We start from the raw sequence: 25,157 nt of genomic DNA, 5'->3' as shown, positions 1-25,157 counted from the left end.
GGGCACTCGTATCCAGCAGCCCGGCCGCAGGTAGACGCGACGGCAGGGGCGGGGGCTGGCGTGCGGCGGCCGTAGGGCGAGCGGCAAGCTGGGGAAAAGGGGGTGAGGTGGAGCGACCGAGCGTGCCATGCATTGGGCTTAGGGAGCCTCTCTCAATTCCACTCCCAGGCTCGGCGTGGGAGCGACGCCTGAGGGGTCGCCCGAGAAGGGTTCGTCGAAGCTCCGCGGGCGTCTAGTCGACGGGGCAGCGGGGGTCGCCCGGGCGGGGCCGGGGTCGGTCGGCGCCGGAGGAGGCGGGCGCCCGGCGGCTCAGCTGTGGGAGTTTTCGGCTGGCGTCCGTCGGGGAATTGCCCGAGGAGCCCTAACTTGTATAAAAGCAGAGTCCATTTAAAGTTGGGCTGCCTAGCCCGTCTCTCATTGGTTCGGGGGCTTGGAAAAAAGAGACTCGGCGAGCCCTCGCTGTGGTGCCGCCGCCGCCGCCGCCGCCGCCGGAGTTGACTCTTCTGCTCGCACTGCTGCTGCAGCACAAACGTGACTTCCAACATTTTTTTTTTTTAATTTATCTTTCCCTTTTCTTTTCCAAGATGTAACTACAGATCAGACACTAAGGACCTTCACGTTTCGCTGATGTAGTTTTTGGAGGAAAAAAGGGGGGGAGTGAAGGGCGTCGGTTTTTTTTTTTTTTTTTTTTTTTGTGTGTGTGTGTGTGTGTGTTTTCGGGGGAAATTTTCCATTATGAGTGTTTTACTAAAGTGAATTTTTTTTGTTTTGTTTTTTGTTTGCTTCGTTCGTCTTTGGCTCCTTTTTTTTTTTTTTCTCCTCCTTCCCAATTTCGGATTTATTTCAAGGCGAATCGGGCTTTGGGGGAAGAGGAAGAAAAGTCGGATTACAAGATCCACCACCACCACCAACAACAATAAAAAACCACCAGGATATTTTTTTTGCAAATTTCTGACGGCTTTAAATTCATGAAGCAATTGTCCCCTTTTGCAATCAGCATTTGGATCTCAGAATGAGCAAGGAAAGACCCAAGAGGAATATCATTCAGAAGAAATACGTAAGTGCTCTTAACAACACATCCTTTGACTTGCAGTTTTAAGCAATGGCTGTGAATGTCAAGTTTATAGATAATTCTGCAGCTGAAGGGTTTTAAACACAGCGTCCGATAAGGCTGCTTCTTTCTTTTCAGAAGAAGGGCTTTTCAGGCAAAGTCGTGTCTGCCTAGTTTGGATGAAAAAACAGATTGGTGTAGCGATACCTCAAGTGAATAAATTGACCTCGAATGACACAACCATAATCTAGTTTTAGATGAAAGGCTAGGGATTTTGGTGGAGCTTGGAGTGGGAGGGGGGTTATGGGGGCTGCGGTAATGTAACTAAACTGCATTCTCGGGCGGATTTGGCCTCATATTGCACTTTGCATGCAAATGAGCTTGTGTTATTATTATTAATGTTATTTGGGGAAATCGTGTAACGAGTGTGTGTTGGAAACCCTTTAAGTTGCAATCGAGGGTCCGATTATGGCGATCTTGTTCCTTGCACTGGCACATCAAATTTAATATATGTGGTCGTTTTTGGCTTATTTGGTTCGCAGCGTAAACCAGTTGGGAATCATGTTACAGCGAATGCATTTGTTGGGATTGACTTTAATAATGGGACTGGTTTTGTTTAAAAATTCATGGTTTCCAGTTTTTTTGGGGGGGAAGGGGGAAAGACCTACAATATAGGTAATGTTTTTAAGTAGGTATGTGAATGCATGTGTAAGTGACTACAAATACATTCTCCCTGCTAACCGGGCTTCTGAAATTGGGTGATTATTCAGAGATTTAAATGGCTTGGGATAGTTAAATTTGTTTTGTGCATAGTACAGCTACGTTTTGATTGGCATGGGGAGTGTTTTTGTTTTGTGTATGGCTTTTTTTTTTTTTAAGTTTGGGGGGAGGGTGGGTAGAGGGGGACGGAGGATTAACCAAATATGCACTCGAGCGATCGGTGATTAGCTGCATGCTTTAAATCAAAGAACCCATTTTTTTTTTTTAAAGCCCAAATAAACCTACGCTGGGAATAATGCAACGTTATAAGAAAGTTTTATTTAACTCGAGTGGACAAATTGGTGGTTCATATCTTCCCTTTTTTGAGCAGTGTGATGTGTGTAATGGGAGATGACCTTCGGGGCACTGGTTTTTGTAAAAAAAAAAAAAAATACATTTAATGAAAAAGCCGAATGCCTCTTCTCGAGGGCTGATTCTAATCTAGGCACGTAAACTTCAAGTATGAAAGAAATGCAAGGTTAAATAATCAAGCCCAACTTAAAAAGCTGTTCCCCAAAGAATTTAAGAATTAAAATACATCCGCATTGCAGAGGGCTGGGTAGAATGCAAAGGACTAGTTTAAAGTCGGGCTGTAGGAAGTGCATGGAGACCAGCTCGCCCCGGAGCGCGGACGCCTTTCCGGGGCTCGTCCGCCCCGGGTGCAGCCACAAAGCCGAGGGGGTAGAACTTGGACGAGAACCGCCCCCGCCGCCCCCCCGACCCCATCCCAGACCTCGCGGAACTGGGGAGCGCCGTGGGGTGGGATCTTTTTGTCGCCGGCGGTCAGGGGATTGTGTCGTGTCCCGGCGTCTGGCCGCAGAGCCCGGGGCTGGAGGCGGCGGCCGCGGGAGGCAGAGCACGAGTTGCGGCCGCCGGGGGAGCGGAGCGGAGCGGAGCGGAGCCCGAGTGCCCGACGTGCTCGAGCGGGCGGCGGGGGGGGGGGGGGCGGGGGAGGAGGGGAGGGGAGGGCGCGCGGGGGTCGCGGCGGGCTGGGCCGGGCCGGGCGGGCGCGCGGCCTGTAGGGGGCGGGCTGCGGGCTCGGGCTCGGGCTCGGGCTCCGGCTCCGGGCGGTGCGGCCGCGGCTGCGGCTCGGGGCCCCGGGCTCCGCGCGGGCCGGCCCGCGGGCTGGCGGGCGGGTGGGTGGGGCGCGGGGGCGGCGCGGCCTGCGGGGCCCGGGGAGGGGCGGGGGCGGGGGCGGGGGCGGGGGCGGCGCACAGCTGCAGCGGGCGCCCCCCGCCGCGCGCACGGCGGAGCATGGCGGCGGCCGGCCTGCCTGCCTGCCTGCCGCCTCCCCGCGCTCCCGCCCGGCCGGCCGCCTCCCCGCGGCCCTCCCCTGCCCGCCCGCCCGCCCGGCCCCCCGCGGCCCCGCCCGCCCGCCGGCTCCCGCGCCGTCTCGAGAGCAACAGGTTAAGCCGAGAGACGTCAGCGCGCCCCCTCCCCGCCCCCCGGCTCTCCCCCGCCTCCCCCCCCGCGCTGCTCCGGGTTCCCGGACGCTCCCGGCCCGGTCTGTTGTCATTGTGACGTCACAAAGGGACGGCCCGGTGGAACCTCCTCCTCCTCCTCCTCCGTGACGTCAGAAGTCGGGCGGGAGGTTCCACGCGGCGGGGCGGCCGCGGGCGGAGGGAGCGCGCGGAGGCCGCGGCGTGGGAGGAGGACGAGGAGGAGGAGGCGGCGGCGACCGGCCTCCGCCTTCCGCCCTGGGACGCGGCGCTGCCCTGCAGGTGAGCGCTGGCGGGGAGCCTCGGACCGGCGACCGCGGGCGCCGCCGACCCCTCTCGGGTTCCTGGGAGGGGGTGGTGAGTGCGGAGGAGACGCCTCCTTTCTGCAGACACGGGTTTCGCCGCCTCTGTTTGCAGGTCTGCCGACGGTGTGGCATTGCTGCGGTGGTCGCTGTCCTCTTGGAAGAAAAGCAGGGAAACTTTACTCAGGGAAAGCTTCGCTTTGCAAGAGGCTGTGCTGTGGATTTGGCCACCTTGTCGATGCAAGTCGTATTTGGGGTGTCTCTGGGGGATGCCTTTCTGGGTGATGCTGCTCACCAGCAACTGGCCCTCGTTCTGGGAGCCTTGCAACCACCGTTGGCTCCTCCTTCGCTGGGCCAGCTCTGTGCTTTTATCTTTTTTGGGGGGTGGGAGGGATGGACCAGGGAAGACTTATCATGGTTACATATTCTTGAAAGAGCGGGAGAGAACTAAATCTCAGGGTGTTCTGGACTTAGTACTTCTGAACGCTTAGAACAGGAGACTCACAATCTGAGTGTGTTTAGTCCTCTGGAAAATGGGAAAGGTAACACACCTGCCTCTGCCCCTCACTTTTATCTGCAAGGATCCTGTGCGTGAGAGAATGTGCGTGAAAGATCTTCTCTTTCAGGGGGTATGACTCCTCGAGCTGGTGGAAGGCAGCACATATTCCACAATTGGTCTCAGAAGCCTCAGATGCCTGCCGCGTTGCCATTCAGTTTATTGCCTACGCAAAGCAGTTTGGGGGTGGGATTGTGGATGGCAGGCTTTGGGGCACATGGTGGTTATATTTCATATTCAGTGGCATCCTTGAGAAACTCATAAATTGTTATATAATCCCGTCTTAATTGTGCTGGGCACAACTCCCACCACAATACCTTGAGTAACAACTGGAAGCATTTGCTTCCAAAGCCCCAATCCACTTGGACGATGAAAACCGTTGCATGTCCTGGCTCCATGGATGCTTTCTGCCGTTTTTTTTCGTCCCTGCACTCGGATGGGTTATTCTTAGGGAGAATAACGAATATAATATGCAGGCTTCAAAACCGTTTGATCTTTGAGGCTTTAAACCTAGGAGTCTGAAATAAAAAATCTCTGCCACACGACCATACCAGTCGTGCATGGAGCAGAAAAACAAATTGCCAGTTTGATTTCCAGGTCAGCTCAGGGAGTTTGTACCACTAGGCTGTAAAGTTCTCAGTATCTAATTGTCTGATGTAAAAGTTGCAGCGTGATCAAACAAAACTGGGAAAAGTTCATGTTATAACGTTCAAAAGTAGGCTTTACTATAATTACAATTACGTGAAATTATAAAGAAAAAAGTAGAAGTGCAGCAAAATACAGTGGTAGGATTTATGAACTCCTCTTCCTACCCCCCCCCCCCCCCCTTTTATACCCAATTGGGCTATTTCACAGTTCTGAGGGGAAAAAAAAAAAAGCCTTGTACGTGACATTTAATTGCTACGTTTTTCCTTTCCTGCTCTATTTACTTGGCCGTCTTTCTGTCTAGTAGTGGAAAACTTGATTCTTTGTTATGTGAGTGTAGGGCAGGGGCACTTAAGCAGCTATTTTTTTTTTTTTCTAACTTTGTTTTTTTCTTAAGATTTTATTTACTTACTCATGAGAGAAACAGAGAAAGAGGCAGAAACATAGGCAGAGGCTCCCTGTGGGGAGCCTGATGCGGGACTTGATCCCAGGACCCCAGGATGACGACCTGAGCAAGGACAGATGCTCAACCACCGAGCCACCCAGGCATCCCTTGAGCAGCTATTAATGTATGGAGAGATTTTGGAGGGAGACTGTCAAGAGTCCAAACTGTGTCATATAAATTTAAAATGAAGAAAGTTATGTCCCCAAATAATCAATTTGAGTTACTGTTAACCTGTGTGATTATTACTTCACTGTAATAGTTAATCTGTGATTACTTCATCTGACTTGCAGGTCTTCCGTAGTCTCATTGGCCCAAATAGCCACCTGAAATTAATTGGAATTCAGATGGTATAATGGCTGTTTTCTTTTAGTAGGTCACACCAGTTACTGTTGCTGAGCTGGGGGCTACTGACGCACTTCCAAGTGCCTTGGAAATAACTCCAGTGTTAATATATACCCTGCTCCAAAGGTTGTTTAAACTTTTCTCCTTCAGAAAGAGAAAATCTTCTGAAGGAGTACATAACTCCTGTCTGTTGGTTCAAATGGAGCTATTTTTGTCCCTTCAAAGACGACACACATAAGTTCTATATGAAGCCTTTAGTACTTTAAAATACTTGGTAAAGGCCACGCTGGAGTATTTTTAAGGTTTGCCCTTGATCATGAGGTTCTTAAGACCCAGGTTTCTGACATTTTTATCTAAATGGTTAAAAAGTTTTGCAGTGTAAGAAATTTCATTTTTAGACTTTGAGTTCCATTGTTCTTTTTCAAAAATAACTTAGTTTTCAAAGATTTATTTATCTGAGAGAGCGCGAGAGTGCGGGAGAGAGGGGGGCACAGCGAGAGGGAGAGAGAACCTTGAGCAGAACTCCTTGCTGAGTGCGGAGCCTAATGGCGGGGCTTGATCTCCTGACCCTGAGATCATGACTTGAGCCAAACCAAGAGTCAGATGCTTAACCGAGTGCACCACCCAGGTGTCCCAAGAATTTATTTATAAGTAATCTCTACGAGAGGTGGGACTCAAACTCCTGACCAGGAGATTGAGTCGTGTGCTCCCTGATAGAGTAGCTAGGTGCCCCTGTTGCAGTGTTCTAATCCTACTGTCAGTGGTCCGTCTCTGAGTCTCTCTCGGAATTACATAACCGCTCTACTAAGAGCCAGTTTCTACCTATCCAACCTACTTGCTCTGTTGGCTGCAGAATATCCTGGCTATAATACCCCAATAAGATGTCTGGCCCGTGGGTAGCCCTGCGGTGCGTGTGCCTCTGTCCCCTTTGGCTCCCACCCATTGAAGGCTTGCCAAGTGTCAGTTGTTTGTTTCCAAATCAGGTTATTCCAGTTAGACTTATTATTGCAATTACAGCTGAATATTATGTAAACCTTTGAACAAATGTGGAAAGAGTTGGTTTCTCTCTTTTTTTTTCTTTTGAGAGTTGGTCTCTATGAAAACTTTTAAGTTGGCGGTTTTGGGGAACACTTGATAAATCAAGTGAATTAATAAAAAAAAAAAATCAGGCTGTTAAATTAGATGTGGGCCTGTCACTTAAAAGACTAGGGGAAAAATCTTAAGGATTTGTGTACATGCATTGCTTTGCTAGTGATTACCTTTTGAGAACCGAACTTCATTCCTGCCCAAACTCCCTTCCTAACAAACACCAAAAAAGCATAACATGAAACACTGGGATTCTCAACAAATCTGTTTTTAAAAATACATTTAGGTGTTTAGGTCAGAATGTCAAAATCTATATGGATTTTAAGGTTTCCCAGCTGACAGACTTTACATGAGCTAACCAGCTTTTTTCTGGTCCCTGTGGCCTCTGATTAAGAGCATTTCCATTGTGTTTAGACCTAATCCCCAGTTATTAGAGCAGACTCCCTATCTAGTTCATGCGGGCAGCATAGGTGACATGTGGCTCAGTTTAGAGAGGCCCTACTGAGGCAACTTGTATGACTTTTAGAATAAAAAAAAAAAACAGTTGTGTCATTCACTGGATGGTAGGGGGCAGAAAGATTAGAGATTTTACACCTAATTTATTTGGAGTTCAGAAACTTGTATCTTGTAGTCCAGCAACCTTAATTATTGTCTCACTTAGGAGATATTGCTGAAGGTTTGTTCCATTTCAAATCCTTAAACCCACCCCTTAACGGAAAGGAGACCAGTTGAATCTCAGTTTCTTAGTTTGAATCAATTATCTTTTGTTTCTTTCCATCTCCAGGAGGTAACTTCTGATACCTGCCTCCTTCCAGAACCCCCAAATTCTCAGGTATTTTTTCAGCCAGTCTCCAAGCTCTCTTTTTCTGGTTCCTTTTGGCCCCAACACCTTTTCCTGACCTGCCTTATGATTGCAGGCTTCCTTCATCCCAGGAGGTGGGAGCTCTGATGACTTTGGTACTGCTGTTTGTCTGCTTTTTTGTAGACCATCGGAGTGAGGTTTTTTCCTTATCCTTTAAATCTTTCTTGGGATTTCAGCTAATACCATACCTTCTGGCAGCTTCACACTTTTTATTTTTTAAAAATTTTAAAAATTTTACTTATTAGAGCGTGTGCACAACTGCAAGAGATGAGAGGGAGAAGCAGACTCCCTGCTGAGCAGAGAGCCTGATATGGGGCTCTGTCCTAAGAGCCCAAGACCATGACCTGAGCCGAAGGCAGATGCTTAACTGACTGAGCCACCCAGGTGCCCCAGCCTCACACTTTGTAATAAGGCATTTTTCATTCATTGCCGATTCAGAATACAGTCACTAAAAAGTAGAGCTGAATCTTGGAGGAAGTGGCAGTGCTGGCCGGATACCCCTTGGCTCATGGTCAGGTAAACCTGCCTGCTTCCGGGACTTCTGTTCCTGTCAGTGCTTGCAGGTGGCTTGTATCTCTTGTTCTCTGAGGACATCTGGGATCAGAAAGGGTCTGTGTTTTACAGAAGTAGATCCCATAGGGTGAGGTCTAGGTCCCGCCTGAGTGGAGCTGTTGGAGTACATCCTGGGCCTCTCGGGTATCTGTCTGGATGTCTTTCCACTTCCACACTGTTTCACAACAGGTTTTGCTAATCTTGTGAGAATGGTGCCTATCTCTCCTGGGTTTCTTTTTGAATTCTCTTTGAAGTTTAAAGAAATGTGCCGGAAGAGCTTGGATTGTAGAAAATACCATAGATGGGCCACACAACACCCACTCCTCCTGAAAGCATTGTGAAGAGAAGGCCCAGTCACTTCGGAAATAACCGCCCACGTTTGTTTCCATAGTGAGTTCACACCAGAAAAAGGCTTTTGAGTCCATTTTACAGAAGAGAAAATCAAGGCAGCTAGACACTGGCCAGGACGTTAAAGACTGCATATCTCTTTCCTACTTTTTGGTCCAGGTGAAAGAGGTAAAATGAAATGATGACCGTAACCCCAAAAAGGGGGAAGAAAAGATCACAACAAGGGCTCTTGGCAGGCTTCAGAGAGGTTTTTTGCTTAAGCAAGTTGGGGAAGTTAAGGCAGGTTGTCAGCGTCCCTGGAACAGAAGGAGTGCATCCGTCTCAAGTACATGTTTGTGTTTGTTGTTTTTTTAAACACCAGTTGGTGGAGCTACCCTCTTTCCCCAGCTGGCTGTCTCCTTGAGTTCTCATTGGAAAAAAGAGCTGAGATCCCAGTACCCTTTGGGACTGACTGGTTTGTACTCTATATTTTTGTGAGTGTCCCCACCCACTGTCTCGGTGATACCTTAGGGCCAGGGCCCGCCAGGCCACATTAGCTCTCCAGGCTTCTGAGAACCTGCAGGAACCTGATTTCTTCACAGGGGCTGTCACAAATTGGATCCTCTCTCTCTTTTTTTCCCTCCTTGTATTGTTGCCCTTGACTTTGCTGCTTATGGGACTGTGGTGGGGTGGGGGTGGGGGGGGCGGCACTGGGGCAATCATTGGCCCTCATCCTCACCAAGGTCCGGGCCCTGTGGTAAACAAAAGCTGCCCAGATATGTTAATGAGGCAGCATGAGTAATGGGAACATTATACATAATTACTCGTATTCATAGGATGTATGAGGGTGTTAGAAAGGGGAACCCTACTGGTTGAAGTTCTTGAGAGCTGTTTTTGAGGGCTGGTGCTGCCTCAGAGGCCTAAATTGGATTTTAAGTTCTAATTTTGTAAGTCTGTCAAGCCCCACCACCCATGAAGAGGAAGGCCAGTGAGCATCGAAATGTCATCAGCGGCACTGTTTGGTTACCAGGAATCCTAGAAGGTTTAACAAAATAGCCAGTTTTGCTCCTTTATCCTTCCAGTGCAGCTCTTTCCTCACACACCTGTTTTCTGCAGTAGAAACAGGACTTCCTTTCCCAGCACTATTGTTTTTGGGGGGTGAGGGGCCGCGAGACGGGTGGTGTGTGTGTGATGTGTGTGTCTGTGTCTGTTTTCCATCAGGAGACCCTCTGGTTTGCTGTGAATGAATGATCCAGGAGAGTGTGGGAGACCTTTTGGTGCCCTCTTTTATTGCTCTTTTTAAAAATCTGGGTGGTTCTTTCTCTGTTATTTCCTAAGCACAATTTTGGTGAGGACTTGATCTACAGTGGTTATCTCTTGGTTCTTATTTCTGCCAGCTGTTAAAGTGTTTGGTGCCTGTGGGGGCAGAAACAGGTGCCAGGAGGAAATGAGCAGGGATTAGGGCTGAGCATATGTTTCTTGCATTTATTCCTTCCATAGGTTTGCAGAATGAGGGCTACTGAATGTATGCTCATTCTGTGAAGCAGCACTCGGATACGGACATGATTAAAACCTGGAGCGTCTTGTGCTTTGTGTATATGCCTTTGTATTAGTACGTGGGCCGCAGTAACGCAGTGCCTTAGATTTGATTCACAGGCTTAGGCTCAGTCATGAATATAACAGATAAGCCGTGGTAATGGACAGGATTGGGGATGCGAGCTGAGTTCAAGGTTGGGTCCTGTGCTACACTGGGCATCTGACCCTTGGGAACACCACGTAACCTCACCGAGCTGCTTCCTCATCTGGAAAACTTGTTTCATCCACCTCTTGGGCTTGTTACTGGGAGAGTCAGTGAGATTTTTGATGTGAAAGCACTTTGTAAATTGCATACGCCTGCACAAATGGTCAAGGTATCATTACACAGTTGGAAATCACCAACCTGGAGACATCAGGCCTGCCGGCAGCCTTCCTAGCTGACTCAGAAATAAATGAGTCAAATGAATTCTATACTTGGCCTCTTAATAAACCAAATGAGTAGCTTTAGAATAAGTCCATTTTGATGTAATCTCTTCCCACCCCCACTCTGTTTGATGAAGCACTCTGTGTCATCCAAACACGTCTGGGTGGTGAACTGGAGGCACAGATTTGACCCTTGAGACTGGAGTGGCCCCGGATCTGTGCTCAAAGATGTTTCACCAAAGATGTTTAAACTGGGATCTTGGAGCAATAATCCTTGAAATTGAAAATCTGGTCGTGATCCTTCATGGGCTCCCTGTGGCTTTTGGAATAAATCTAAACCAAGTGTGTCAGGACAGCATGACAAGCCCTTCTTGCTGGGCCCTGGGCCTATCCGGCCACCTGTTCTGGTTTAGCGGAACCCAGCCCTTAGCCTTTGCACGTCCTGGTTCCTCGAGTGGGTTGCCCGAAGAGCCCTACCTGGCCCTTCTGAGGCCTTGCTGGACAGCCGGCCACCCCTTCCTCCAGCCAGGCGGGACGAAGCCCCTTCTCTCTGTCGGCCTGACTCCTTACACCTACTTCTAGGCACTGGAATCTTTGTTTACCTGTTCCTTTTCTCTTAGCCCCTGAAGGGGAGGGGCCGGATCTTATGGGAGTGTGCAGCTGAGGAAGTCAATTGTTGAGTTGAATGAGGCTTTTGGAGTATGTCAGATATCCCCTAGTTATGGGAGGGGATTTGTATGGATCTAGTGGAAGGAGATGAACTAAGCAGAAATCGCATAGCTGAGGAAGCAGAGATATCTAACTCTGTTAAGTGACTTGCCTGGGGTCTCACATTTTGTCAGTGACTGACCCAGCCAGGGCGTGAAATCCAGCCCCCCGGTACAGTAGAAGGCTGTTATTCTTCTTGGACACGTGTTTCAGAGATCCTCCTTCCAGGTAGCTTCTCAGTTATTCGTGGTAACTGCCATACCTGATTCATTTTCAGCGGAAAGTAAGCTCTCCAAGTCAGCCCCATACCTATATGCCAGTAGCAATTGTCCCATTTTGAAAATGACTTTTTTGCTTTATAAGACCTTCAGCTGAAGGACTACAAATGATAAGAACCATTGCAATTGCATACCGGGCATTCCTGCACTTGCAGAGATAGATATGTAGTTTGATGTGTGTGGGCGCATGCTCCTGTGTGACATTGTTATGTGCCTTTTGCATTTATATCTTATCTCGATTATCAAAATACAATTCTACATCATTATTTTTAATGGCTGCGGGGTACTTGGTTGGTCTCTAACAGTTTACTCGACCTGCCTGTTCTGGGTGGCCTTTTTGCTTTGGTGGTGCCTGTTGTGCAAAATGCCATGCCCAGGATGTTTTCTCTATCTTTTCACTTCAAATTCTTCAAAGTGGAATTACTGGCTCAGAAGTGCCCATGTTTTTTTTTTTTTTTTTTTTGCTTTATTAGGCTACAAGGCCCGTGTGGAGCCTAAAGTGGGGCTTGAACTCACGACCCTGAGATCAAAATTGAGCCTTGGTCAAGTTGGGCATTGAATTGACTGAGCTACCCAGGCGCCCCAGAAGTGTCTCCTGTTTACCCTGAGAACCCTGTTCCTACATTGTTTTCGTGGAGAAAGCCTGTACTAAATTACAGTCCCACAGGTAGTGCACGTGAAGCCAGCGGGTTGGTTGTTTTGTTGGCTTTTAAAAACCAATCCAGGCCCTTGTAATGAGTAGTAAAGATGTCAGATGGGTTTTGTTTAAGTTTCTATTTTCTTTCCTTGTCTTCTCTCAGGGCTTTCAAACCAAACGAAATAAGATGGGTGAAATCACTTTGTAGAACAAAATTGCGCTAAGAACACAACACAATGTTAGAATGACTGTGGCCGTGAAGGGTGAGGAGAGGAGGATGTATACTGGTACAATCACGTATTTTCTGTTTATGAAATGCCTTTTTGTGAGGATTGACATGCTGGAAGATGACCTGGAATCTCATTGTTTTCACATGTGATTTCTGTCTTGTTCGTGGGGTGGGCTTTGCAGTTGCAAAGGCCCCGTTGGGCTCTGGCTTGGCAGACGGTCCAGTTAAATACAGCTGGTATGTTCTGGTTGCTTGCTATGCTCTGGCACCGTGTTAGGTGTTTAGGTGTTGGGGAAAAGGTTATCGTCCTCGTCCTGGGAAAATTTATATGTCATTTGACAGCAGGGCTGCAAAATACAGGGAAGAGAGCAGGTGGCCTTGGGCAAGTCCCTTTACCTGAGTCTTCATTTCTTCATCTATAAAATGGGGGGAATTACACCTCTGATCTCAGGGTCACTGTGGAAGAGGTAGAACCCATGTGAAGTGGGCAGCCCTGGTGGCTCTGGGCAGCTCAGGTGGCCCAGTGGTTTAGCGCCACCTTCGGCCCAGGGGCGTGATCCTGGAGACCCAGGATCGAGTCCCACGTCAGGCTCCCTACATGGAGCCTGCTTCTCCCTCTGCCTGTGTCTCTGCCCCTCTCTCTCTCTCTGTGTCTTTCATGAATAAATAAATAAAATCGTAAAAAAAAGAATCCAGGTCAAGTGCTTTATACACTGTGATCTAGATCGTGTTATTGTTCTGAGTCCCACAGGTCTTTGTGGCTGTCATTCTTCAGCCTCAAGATTGAAGAGGGAACGTAGTGTTTCTGCATTTTCTTGTTTGCTTATTATTGCATGTCTGGTTGTTTGAGGAAGAGGATAGAAATGCAAATAAGGAGCACCTGGGTGGCTCATTGGGTTAAGTGTCCGACTCTTGGTTTCTTTGGTTCAGGTCATGATCCCAGGGTCCTGGAATCCAGCCCCGCATTGGGGCTCCCTGGTCAATGGGGAGTCTGCTGGAGATTCTCTCTCCTCCCTTCTCCCTCTGCCCTTTCCCCATGTGTGTGCACATGCTCTCTTTTTCGAATAATAAATAAATCTTCAAGAAAAAAAAATAAAAATAAAACAGGTGCTCAGAACTTTCCTTTTATGACTTGGTTTTTCTTCCTAATTTACGGGGAAAAAAAAAAATGCACCCTGAGCGCTACACTGGACACACTTCTTGGTGGCTGGGATGACGCATTTCCCCCTCTTTACCCCAGCGAATGAGGTGGTGTCAAAGGGCTGCTAAGAAGCAGCGTTACTTTTTGTGGTGTTTAAAAGAGCACTTGTGGATAAATCTCTTTTCCTTCCTTTATAATTCCTTAGTCAAGATGTCCCTTTAGAGACGTGGTATACTGGTTTTACCCAAATTGCCCCCTCTTCCATTCTCAGGCCGCCCAGAGCATTAAAGCTCCGTGGGCTCTATTTTCGGCTTGTAATAACATCTTGATGTTGGAGGATGAAAGAGCCAACGGGGATGGAAGGAAGGCATTGCATAAGGAGCCGGGGCCTGGAGTCCCAGTTAAATTGGTAGCACATGGTTTTCACGTGCCTTGAAGGGCTTTGGTTGTGCTGGCTTGTTGGAACTGTGTCTGCCACCGCACCACAAAATGCGGTCCCCTGCACTTGCCACGTGACTCCTCTTCGTAGCGATCATTTCCAGTGGCAAAGGCCAACTGCCTTTGATGACAGATGAACAGTGGACATTTGAAAAGCCTGAAATGTTTGGTGGGGCCCTCTACAGAGCCATTCCTGTGCATTGATTTAGGAATGAGGCTGGAGGAGCTGGGTGGGGGACAGGAAAACTGAGCCTGATTATTTTAGCCTGGTTATAACATTCAGTTTTACCAGCCCCGCGGCCTTTTGGCTTAGACTCCCAGTAGGTTGCCCTTTTTTTGAAGGATGTTTATTTTATATATTTACTTATATATCCCACACCTCATTCCAAAAAGGATTTAAGGCCATAATGAGCAGTCATCCTGGGAGCAAAAATAATTTTTGCTTTGATCCAACAAAAGTTCGCTTTCCAAATGTAAAAGAGCGAAAACCAGGTTAAAACACGGGCCGTGAGCATTTCTCTCTCTGGACCCAGCAGTGTTAAGGCCCAGTGGCTTTTTGTTTTCACTTTGAAAACTTGAGCTAAAACTTTTAATTAAAGGCGAGTTTTGTTAAGTAATATTGGTATTGACACCTTGACAGAACTCTTAATCTGGAAGAATTTTAAAGATGCATGAAAGTAATCCCCAGCGGTGGTAACATCCTTGAGTGGCAGAGATCAGGTTTCTGTTTAAACGCCAGTACGGTTTATCACTTTTTTTTCCCACAGTGGAGGGGGCCAGGGAGGGTCTGGATTTAATAATGACCTTCTTTGGGACCGGGGAGGGTGGTGGGAGGAGTGATCTGTAGATGTTAGCTCATGATTTCAACGTCCTGTGTCTTTAAAAATGTTTTCAAATACCCGTTCTGTATCGTAATCCTCAAAACTACTGTTAGGATTCCAAACCATTGTGGTTTAAACTTAGCTGGAATCTGAAAGGTGGCTGACAGAGTGAAAGGAAACCTCCTTTAAATAAGGAACACATTTGGCTTGCCTGATTGTTGGAGAGTCTGAGCTCTGGGCGTATCTGAGCCACCGGCCAAGTATTCCTGGTTGGAGGAGAGGTTGGGGAAGACTTGTTTCAATCCACTGACCCGTCCATACCACCCCCCCCTCCCCAGCACTGTCTAAACACCATCAATTAGTCCTGCAGAAACTCTTGCTACAGATACGGACTTGCAAAGCTTCATGTTACACCACGTTCTTGTCTAGATGAGAAACACACTCTTTTGTACTTGTGATAAATCAAAACTCTAATGATGCTATTAAACAGGTTCTCTTCTGGCCCTGGTGTGCAGGAAAGCATTGGGAGGCAGGGAACATAGATCTGGACTTTGGGGATGGGGGGGATATCTGAAGCTAAAAAGTGGTCGTCTTGTTTCTCTCCTAATTCTGCTGCACGCTCTGATTAAGCGATGAGATCCCTGCCCCAAGGGCTGACATGGCCCAAAATGAGACATATCATCTACCCAACCCGCCTTTTCTCTTTTCCTCCTTCTATGAGACTTGCTGAAGTTGTCATGCTATTTCTTTTCCAGAATTTATTGGAGCAGTAGGCAAAGCCTCTTGGGAGTATAAATAATGATGATTATAAAGAACAGTCAGTTTACCAAGGAAGGCCATTATCTTTGACTTGCAAAAGCTTTTACAGCCGAACATTGTTTGCTTACAGTTGTTAATACAAATGAAGACCCTTCGTGGTACCTATTGTAAGAGGAGTCCTTTTATTCTATTTGTACATGGAGGTCATCTCAATAAAGAACAGAACCACCTTGCCCAGGCATAAGTGCTTGTTCCTCAGGACAGGCATTATATACGAGCCAGGGAGGGCCTTAGATGGTGGTTCATGGTTGCTTTTTTTTTTTTCCTATCATCAACAGCAAATAATCCTCCCTGCCTGTGTTGAAAGACCTGTAAAGCTGATAAATAATGCCTAATTTACTTCTGGAGTCCCCTCCTCTCTGCTTCCTACCCAACTTATGAATCCAAAGATGGCTTTAAAAGTCCTTGAAAGGACTTGTCTGAGTAGGCACTGGCATTGAGTAAATATATTTAAATGGTAGACTCTCATGCTCTTAATTAAAGCCCGTAGCATAGCTTGGGGTTGTAGGGGGAGAGGGGAGGGAGGGAATAGGAAGCCTAAATTTGCAGTTGTTATTTTTTGGGGAGATTCAGGTTACCCCTCAGTGCACTTTTAAGTTTAAACTACAACGTTTTACATATATATATATATATATATATATAAAATATATATATATATTCTTGGCACACATTGTTGTCCTTTGCTGCTGTATCTTTAGCAAAGTGTCAGCCCATTTTAGCCTTTCTTTTTTTAAAACTCTCTCACATCTCCAACTTATTCCAGTTTGTTTGGCAGTTCATCAACTATTTTTCTTTTGGCGTTTCAGTGGTAGTTCAAGATGGAAGGCATTTTAAGCATCTCAGTCTTTTCCCTGAGTGATTTTGGATGTGAATGTGATTCCCCCCCCCTTTAACAATCTAGTGGTTTTTTTTTTTTTTTTTTTTTTTAGTATATTCAGAGTTGTGCAAGCATCACCATGATCAGTTTTAGAACATTTTCATCACCTCCAAAAAGAAACTTCATATCCACTGACAGTCACCCCACATACCATCCCAGGTTCTGTGGTCTCTGGCAGCCACAGATCCACTGTCTAGACTTTTCATATAAATGGAATCATACACTATGTGGCCTTTCATGACAGACTTCTTTCACTTAGTGTACATTTTCAAGGTTCATGCATGCTGTAGCATGAATCAGTACTCCCATTCCTTTTTATGACTGGATAGTATTTCACTGTATGGGCATACCACATTTTGCGAATCCATCCATTAGCTGATGGGACATTTGTGTGTGTGGGGGTTTTCTTCCTTTCGGCTATTTTGAATAATGCTGCTGTGAACATCTGTGTGCAGGTTTTTGTGGGACGTGGTGATGTTTGCATTTCTCTGGAAATAAGTTAGAACACGTTGCACATCAAATCCATTCATGACTAAATTGATTTACTACTCTTTATTTAGTTAACCCACTAAGCAATTCCCTTAGCTTCTGTCCCTGAGTCCCTGTTTATTCTTTTCATCTGAAAAGGGCTCTCCCTGTCTTGGGCTCTGCCTTGCCTTTGGGGACTGGGGTTCTCATTTTCCTGATTGCCACCCTTTACCTCGTGTGTAAGGGTCTGTCTTTCTCTCCTCCTTTGCAAAGCGTAAACACCGTGCACCCAAGTTTAAGCTAGAACCATGTATGTTCCACTTAGATGTGAGAAAACAAGTGGGACTTCAAATTTTACTTTGTGGGGGTGCTTAGGTGTGTTTGGTTGTACTTGTGGATCTTTCAGATCCACATAGAGTTTTGGAAGGGGTAGATAAAAACCTCTTTCTGGGAGACGAAGGACTAGGAGGAACTGGTGCCGGGCCTTACATTCAGTTTTGACTTTCTTGTGGTTATGTTTTAACTTTTTTTTTTTTTTAATCTTGGTAAAACACCTTGGAGCATAGAACCACTGTCTACCTACAAGTTCTCCCCGATTTTTTTGGGCCTTTCCAAGCCTGCTTTGCCTCAATAAAAAAGTGCTTCCAAGGTTCTTCATCATGAACTCCTTTAAGAAATGGGAGTTGTTTTAAGGAGGAGGGGGTAGTGCCATGTTTCCTTTTGATGTCTTTGATTTGTACCAGATATATTTTATCCACGTTGATGTGAATTGTTGCAATGATCTTGGTCTCTTCTTTGAGATGGGAACATTTTTTTTGCTGATTCTTAAGCATTCAGAGAAATTGTGAGGCAAGAGAAGAGGGGTGGAATGGTGGGGGTGGGGTGTGGGGGTTCCTGAAAAAATCTCGTAGCCCGAGTGTGTTCCAAGCCTTTCCTCACTGGAGGAGCCAGCGTCTGTGTCTTACGTTGAAGTTCCTTGTTATGATTGGAAGCCAGAGGACCAGTGTGTCTAGGCCTTTGGAATCTTATTTATTCCATAGTGTTTAAGTTCACTTTAAGCCAGAAGCATTCCTGACTCATGATAATTTTTTTTTTTTAAAGATTTTATTTATTTATTCATGAGAGAGACAGGCAGAGACACAGACAGAGGGAGAAGCAGGCTTCCACGCAGGGAGCCTGACCTGGGACTCGATCCCAGATCTCCAGGATCACACCCCGGCCTGAAGGCGGCGCTAAACCGCTGAGCCCCAGGCTGCCCCTGACTCATGGTATTAATCCTGTTTTTTTCACACCAGTTTTTCTGGTATGGCCCTTTGTCCCAGATTGACTCTTGTGCTCAGGTCATTGCTTCGGCTCAGCCAATGGGGAGTTTCTCTGTAGTGGCCAAACTGCCTAGAATTGGCAAGGTTAAGATACCTCCCTCAATTTAGAAGGTAGGTGTGAGCATGAGTGAGTGTGTGTGCGTGTGTATGAATATCTAAGAAGGAGTTACTATTTTAGACTTTGCATTGTTTAACTGGAAATCTGTGTCCTGTTCTGCCCAGCTGCCTTTGTGTGGTGTACCTACGACCTATACACATACTTGTGCGGTTTCAAAAGAAACGCCACATCCCTCCTCCTAAAATTGCTTATTAGAGCTAATTTTAAGAATTGAGTTAGAACTGCCCTATAATGTAATGCAGAATATTTCCCAATAATGCCTAGGTTAACAATGATAGTCTTGCTGTATTGTGCAGAAAGGGCTTCTGTTCAGACCCAGCTGGGTTTCAGGCTTAATTCATTGCTCTATGGTGGGATCACCACAGCTGCTGTGGGGCCTTTACAAATGCAAAAAAGCTGTCAGTGTTTGTTTCATCAGCTGCATAAGTGATGAGGCCAAGTTGAGGAATCCATTGCAGTGTGCAGCGTGCAGGCTGCAGCCATTATTGTTTACAGAATTAGTGTGTTGGAGCTTTAAAATAGTTGGCACATTGACTGCCCTTTAGAAGCACAAGACCAAGGAACAGGACCAGTTGGTTGTCCTTGTCATGTTGGTCGGATCCAGCTCAGCCACTGCTCCAGTCTGTGCTGTGGGACTGACCTTCTTTTGGACAAGGTCTGGGGTGGGAGTGGGGAGGGCACTGAATTTCTTGTCCCTGTAGGTCCCCCACCCTAAGCTTAGGTTTGCATTCGTTTGTTTTTAGTCTGTTATTTAGAGTAATTTTAATCGTAATTGAATCTTAAGGCCTTAATCAACTTCCCAGCCCCAGCTAGGTATGGTATGGGGTTGGCAGCTGGGACATGAGATATCTGTGCAGTAACGTTCTAGATTCTGGTCTGTGGGATTTATTTTGCCAAGGGATAATGCTTGGGAACTGCCCTCATTTCTCCCCATGGGTACAGAAGTTAAGGCTACTTCTTGGCTGCAGAGCGACCCACTGGACAACTCCTTGTCCAGCCAATTAGGGAGTGTTCCCCACCCAGGGTCCTGCAGTATCTGCTGACCCCTTCCTGCAGAGACTTGGTGTAGCCACAGCAGCATGTCCAGTTCCCTTTGGGCTGGGCAAGCGTGTGTTTGGGAACTAAACATGCATATGTGGGCAGCCCCAGTAGCGCAGCGCTGCCTGCAGCTTGGGGTGTGATCCTGGAGACCTGGGATGGAGTCCCACATCGGGCTCCCTGCATGGAGCCTGCTTCTCCCTCTGCCTGTGTCTCTGCCTCTCTCTCTCTCTGTCTCTATGAATAAATAAATAAAATCTTAAAAAAAAAAATAAACATGCATACGTGATCTTTCACAGGACTGTGTGGCGATGTCCCAGCTTCCCCTGATTTATTTCTAGCCTCTTTATTCCCTCATGGGTTTTTCCAAAAGTCCTGCTTCTTGGAAATCTGGAGGGCGGTGGAAGTGGTGGCGGCCAGTCTGTATAGGTTTTTAAAGCAGAGCTTGTCAGGTCTCTTCAGCCAGCGGTGGTAAATAATGGTGCTTCCTTTCTCCTGGCTGGAAATGTCCCAAAGTGCTCTCGCATAGTCATATAAAGGATGGCATGAGAACCAGCGTCTCCAAATAAAAGGTCAGTACTGACCAGCTGCAGACCTCAACTCACTGTCACACACACTCTTCTTAATTCCTTTATGTCTCCACATTTTACTCTACGGATTGTCTGGAGCACAAGAGGACATGTGGGCCTGATGAATCCCATGTGGTATTTGTGCTGATTAAGCAGAGTTTGGGGGGGGGTCCTTGTATGGCCTCACTTTTGAAAGAGCTCTTTTGAGGGGAGAGGTTGGGCAAGTATAATTTAACTCTTACTTCTCATGAACATCAACAGAGAGCAAATGCAAATATCAGTTCAGATTTTTAACTGTCTTCATGTCACACACACACACCCTGGAACAGTAGCCGTGAGTGAAAAGGGAAGTAGTAGCAGGCAGTGTGCTCAGCATCCCCTCCCCCTGGGGGAGAGGCTAATTTGTAGGGCCTCAGAAGGAAGCAGCAGTGTCACGGTCATTGTTCTGCAGTAGCTGGGCTTGGTTGCACTTGGGGAAACGTCACGTGCCCAGCCTGTTTCTTCCTGGCTGGGGTGCTTGTGGTAGATTTCCAGCTTATGGAATCTTTGATCAAAGCCCTTCTGCTTTTCTGGAGTCGTCCTGGGGCAACAGCGTGTTCTTTAGTTTGTTTTGAAAGAATTGCGTTTGTGTTTTTAACAGTTCTGTTGCATACACAGCCAAGTGATTGTGTGTGTTTGTTGATTCAAGTGAATGTCCCCTTGTGACCCCTAGGGACCCTCAGTCGCCTGCCTCCTAGATAATTCACTGCTCTAAATGGGGTGTTGGTGGACCACTGAAAGTCCTCCCTGCCACTTAACCAGCCAGCTGGCCCAGAAACTCACTGGGCCTCAACTTAAAGCCAGCCTCCGTGTTCTCCACTATACAATGGGGTGCATGTGCCTCCCTGAGCAAAGAGTAGGTGCTTTAGTGTGTGTGCCGCCTCACATGGCAGGCGTTCCCTTGCACACCCACACACCAGTGTCGCTTAGACCGTGACATGCTGCAGCCTGCTGCTTGGTAGACTATTAGTTAAGTTGTTCTCTGGGCTGTTGGGAGGGAGAGATGGTGAGCTCACTGCTCTGAACGTAAAAAATGTGTCCAGAGAGAGCCTGAACTTCCTGGAGTATCATTCTGACCTCCGTGTCTTCCACGCATTCCCCCCAAAAATCTCAGGCTAGCAGGTCACTAGCACCCAGTGTAGAGCTGAGTGCCTCCACTTTTCCCACCCAGAGGTGGCTCAGAGATCAGCTCGAGAGGGGAAACAAAAGGTCTGGGGATGCCAGTAGCTGGGGAAGGAGCACCCGAATCCTAACCAGCCAGCTGTGAGTGGTGGTGGGTGCCAGACTGGACACCGCTGCCCCCCTGGAAGGGCGTTGCTTGTGAAATAGTCCAGTAGAACGGGGGCTGGGGGGGGGGGGGCTTTGCGCCAGGTTGATGGTGACACGTAGGCAGACTCAGAATGCCCTGGGAGTGGACTCTGCTGGCTCTCCTGAGTTTTCTGGTTGACTGGTGTCAGCCCATGCTGTTGGAACAGTGGGAGGAGAGAGCCTTAGCTGTTGTGCAAAACTTAGTCGGGTGGGTTGTAGAATAGGATTTCACCTTGGTCTTGTCACAGAGGACTTCACAGGGCCTTCTGGCCACTCTCCTGACAGCCCTTGGTCACTACATTCATCTGGATGAGATGGGAGGTGACTGGGCCAGGTGCATGCTGATCCCCAGAGGGCTGTGTATTTTACCTACATTCCTTAGGGTCTTGCTGTGTTACCTGGGACCATTCACCTGAGGGTTCAGCACGGGGAAAGTTGGTTCCTTGGACTGCACAGTGACATACATTTCCAGAACGCTGCTGGGTCAGAATCTCTAAAGTCTTCACCCCCGAGTTGTGGAGGGGGAATTAGTCTTTTATACTGTCTGGCCACAGTGAGCATATGTGAAGCAGGAACCCCTCCCCACTCTGTGGGGGCTGATGCGTGGTGGACAGTAATGAAACCTTTGCTCCACTCTCTCCGCTTACTGGAAATGGTAATAAGGGGTGGCAGCCTCTGCTTTGTTCTTGCTCTGGAAGGCCCACATGCCTATCCCTTGACCCCAAATTTATTTTATTTTATTTTTATTTTATTATAAAGATTTTATTTATTTATTCATGAGAGAGACGCACAGAGAGAGACAGTAAGATAGGCAGAGGGAGAAACAGGCTTCCTGCAGGGAACCCGATGCTGGATCACGACCTGAGCCAAAGGCAGATGCTCAACCACTGAGCCACCTAGGTGCCCCTTGACCCAGAAATTTAAAACAAAACCTCTGAACCCTCAGATGGCCTGTGTGACCAGAGTTAGCCTTTCCTTAAGGGCAGAGCTAGATTTTCCTGTGTTAAGCACTCACGACACAACCGAAACTCTGCGTCTTTGAGCTTTTACTGTTGACAGGGGTTAACTGGCTGCTGCTAATAGGATAGAAAAACTAAACCCAAAAGTTCATTTGCCCAAAGATTGTTATTTCCTTCCTAGGGGAGTGCAGTGTTACTCTGGGACTTAATTTAGTCCGAGGCAAAGGGTGGTGCGCCGCCCCCGCCCCGTTAAGCCTCTTGCCATTATCCAGTTGAGGCAGGAGGACTGTTGTTTTGGGAGGCGGGGTGCTGGTAGCTGGAGGTCAGAGAAAGGAGCTGCTAAGAAGTGGTTCTGCCTCTGATCCGAAAGGATGGTGGCCTGAGAATGGGGGTAAAATGGGAGGGAGCGCTAGGGTCGCTGAAGCATGACCGGCCTCCAGAGGCCCCAGGCACTTCTCAACAAATAAAAGGGCACTTTTGGCAGAATCTTTCCCATGCACACGTCTTCCTCCCCCGGCATCCATTCTCCCCTGCTGTTTTGTAAATCTCCCGGTTGGAAATTTTTAACACGGGAGACTTCTTCCTGTGTCTCATTTGGCAGAGTGCTCACGCGCAGCTGCAGAGAATCTCCCTCCTCCTCCTCCCCCCCTTCACAGCATCTCTCATTTAAAAGCATTAGTGGGGCTACAAAATAAAAACTTGAGGGTTGTTCAGAAGTGGAAGCCAAGTTTAATTAAACTCCAGGAAGTTGGAGACTATAACTCTTTTTGTTAAATATCTGGAAGTCAGGCACATGCCAGCAGCAGGCAAGGTGGGAGATGCCAGCGGCTGTTCCCGTGAGGAAATGGAAGGCCTCCCTGTTTGGGTTGTACTCTGGGGGTATCCCCGGGGCTTTGGAGAGCCGAGGAGGTGCCAAGCCCGTCACCTCGTGGTGGTGGCGGTTTCCAAACCGATGCCACTCCTCCTTGGAGGAGGAGCCAGAGCCAGAGGAGCCGCCTAAGCTTTCTATCCCCTCCCAACCTGACCTGCGAGCCTCACTCTGACTCCGCCTCCAGTCCCTGATCAGGCCACTGGGCCGCCACACTTCTTCAATAAAAAGTGAAGTTGCTGACTTGACCACTACCTTCTAACATTGGCTTTTTATTATTTCTAAAATTTTCATTGAAACAGTCTTTTTAAAGATTTTATTTAATTCTTCATGAGAGACAACAGAGAGGAAGAGGCAGAGACACAGGCAGAGGGAGAAGCAGGCTCCATGCAGGGAGCCCAACATGGGACTCCATCCCAGGTCTCCAGGATCATGCCCTGGGCTGAAGGCAGACACTCAGCCATTGAGCCTAAAACAATTTTTCCTTTTACATAATATTTAAAGTAAGCTCTGTTCCCTAAACAGGCATCCCTAAAACAACTTTTTAATCATGATTTTTAAAGTAAGCTCTGTGCCCAGTGTGGGGCTTGAACTTACACCCCTTGATCAGGACGCATGTGCTCCACCAGCTGAGCCAGCCAGGTGCCCCTAATGTGTTTTTTTTTTTTTTTAACACATGTTCATAAACAACTACATTAGCTCTGTAGGAGAACACTCTCATTATTCAGGCAGTATTTATGGGTGCCTGAAGTGCTCTCACTGGTTCTACAGACCAGAGCCCATCTAGCTGGACCTGAACAGTCCCCAGGAAGGACACTTACTACAATTTTTTCTCATAGATTGAAAAGATAGGTAAATTTAATATTTGATGATGTGGCCTTAAATTGAGGTTTGCTGGGAGATGGTTTAGCTTCACCTCAACTTTTAAATTTCTTTCCTGAATAGTTATGTAGAAATTGTATGTGATTTGTGTTTTTACACCTGGGATAGATCTGTAGGGAACAGAGTCTTTCCTCACTACTTCTGTAGAACTTAGCACTTCTTTTCTTCAGATAAGATGCTTTATTCAGATCATTCTTGGGTATTTGTGTATTTGACCCTAACCCATTTGTTGTAGGTAGTCTGACAATCTCCTCCTTTCATCTCTTAGGTATGGAATTAGAGATTTTTAAGAAGCTTAATGGTTTTGAGTCCTTCCAGGCTAATACGTAATATAACTAGAACTTGAAACCTGACCCTTGGCGCTACATTGACTGTGTTCTAGAGGTGTTGGGCTCTGGGTTAGGTTTTTGCTCTACCTTGAAGAAGCCGTGGGACTTTATACAGTGGAGTCTCCTTTGTTGCAAAGTCATAGGATACAATTGGAACAGTGTTTCCCTCCAGAATGTTGTGATTTTCATCTTCTATACCTTTGTAGGTCCACTTTGCTTCACTTTATTCAGTTTTATTACCACAAATATTTGTGACCTACTTGATTTTGTTTTCTTAAAGATTTTATTTATTTATTCATAGAAACATAGAGAGAGAGAGAGAGGCAGAAACAGAAGCAGGCCCCATGCAGGGAACCCGACTCTATCCCGGGTCCCCAGGATCACACCGGGTCCCCAGGATCACACCCCGGGCTGCAGGCGGCGCTAAACGGCTGCGCCACCAGGGCTACCCCCTACTTGATGTTCTTTGATTATGTATTTTTACTCTTGGGGTGTGGAAGGATGTGGGAAAGGAATCCAGGATTGAGACCAGTTAAAGTTCAGGAGGATTTGGGGCCAGTGGGATGTCATCACATGAGGATTTTTTTTTCTAATACTTTATTTATTTATTTATTCATGAGAGATATGGAGAGATGGCAGAACTGGATCCCAGGACCCTGGGATCATGACCTGAGCCAAAGGCAGATGCTCAACCACTGAGCAACCCAGGCGTCCCATCACATGGGGATCTTGTTAAAGGGAGCTTCTCATTCAGCATGTCTGCCTTTCTAACATTCTCAGGAGATGGTCCTACCTCTTCGCTGGGATTTAGGAGTAACTTTGTGGGGTAGTTCTCACTTCTCATATCTCTGTTCCTATCATAGCAGCTTCTTACTCACTGGGGAGTTCTCATAAGATCTCCACTACCAAGAAAAGCTTGAAAACTCATTTTAGGGCAACCTGCTTTCTGAACCAGCAGGAATGGAAGGCCATGGTGGTCATTCT

The 25,157-nt window shown here is 47.3% G+C and overlaps 1 protein-coding gene across 5 annotated transcripts in view; it reads left to right on the top strand.

Annotated features, from left to right (window-relative positions):
• The first annotated feature begins 428 nt into the window (after positions 1–428).
• The window catches only part of JARID2 (jumonji and AT-rich interaction domain containing 2), a 259,185-nt gene continuing 234,456 nt past the window's right edge, over positions 429–25,157 (top strand). For 3 of the 5 annotated variants that reach the window (XM_072729081.1, XM_072729083.1, XM_072729078.1), the window contains exon 1: positions 434–1,057. Coding sequence is in view for 2 of the 5 variants with exons in the window: in XM_072729078.1 (XP_072585179.1) it covers positions 1,013–1,057 (45 nt within the window). In the remaining 3 variants the exon portion in view is untranslated. Of the gene's footprint in view, positions 1,058–3,442; positions 3,532–25,157 lie in introns of those variants that run through there. The other 2 variants (XM_072729084.1, XM_072729080.1) reach the window with 2 other exon arrangements.

Source organism: Vulpes vulpes, chromosome 12 (assembly GCF_048418805.1).
Source record: "Vulpes vulpes isolate BD-2025 chromosome 12, VulVul3, whole genome shotgun sequence".
Lineage (NCBI taxonomy): Eukaryota > Metazoa > Chordata > Mammalia > Carnivora > Canidae > Vulpes > Vulpes vulpes.
Note: the sequence above shows the minus strand (reverse complement) of the source record. Positions and strands in the feature narration are given on the sequence as shown.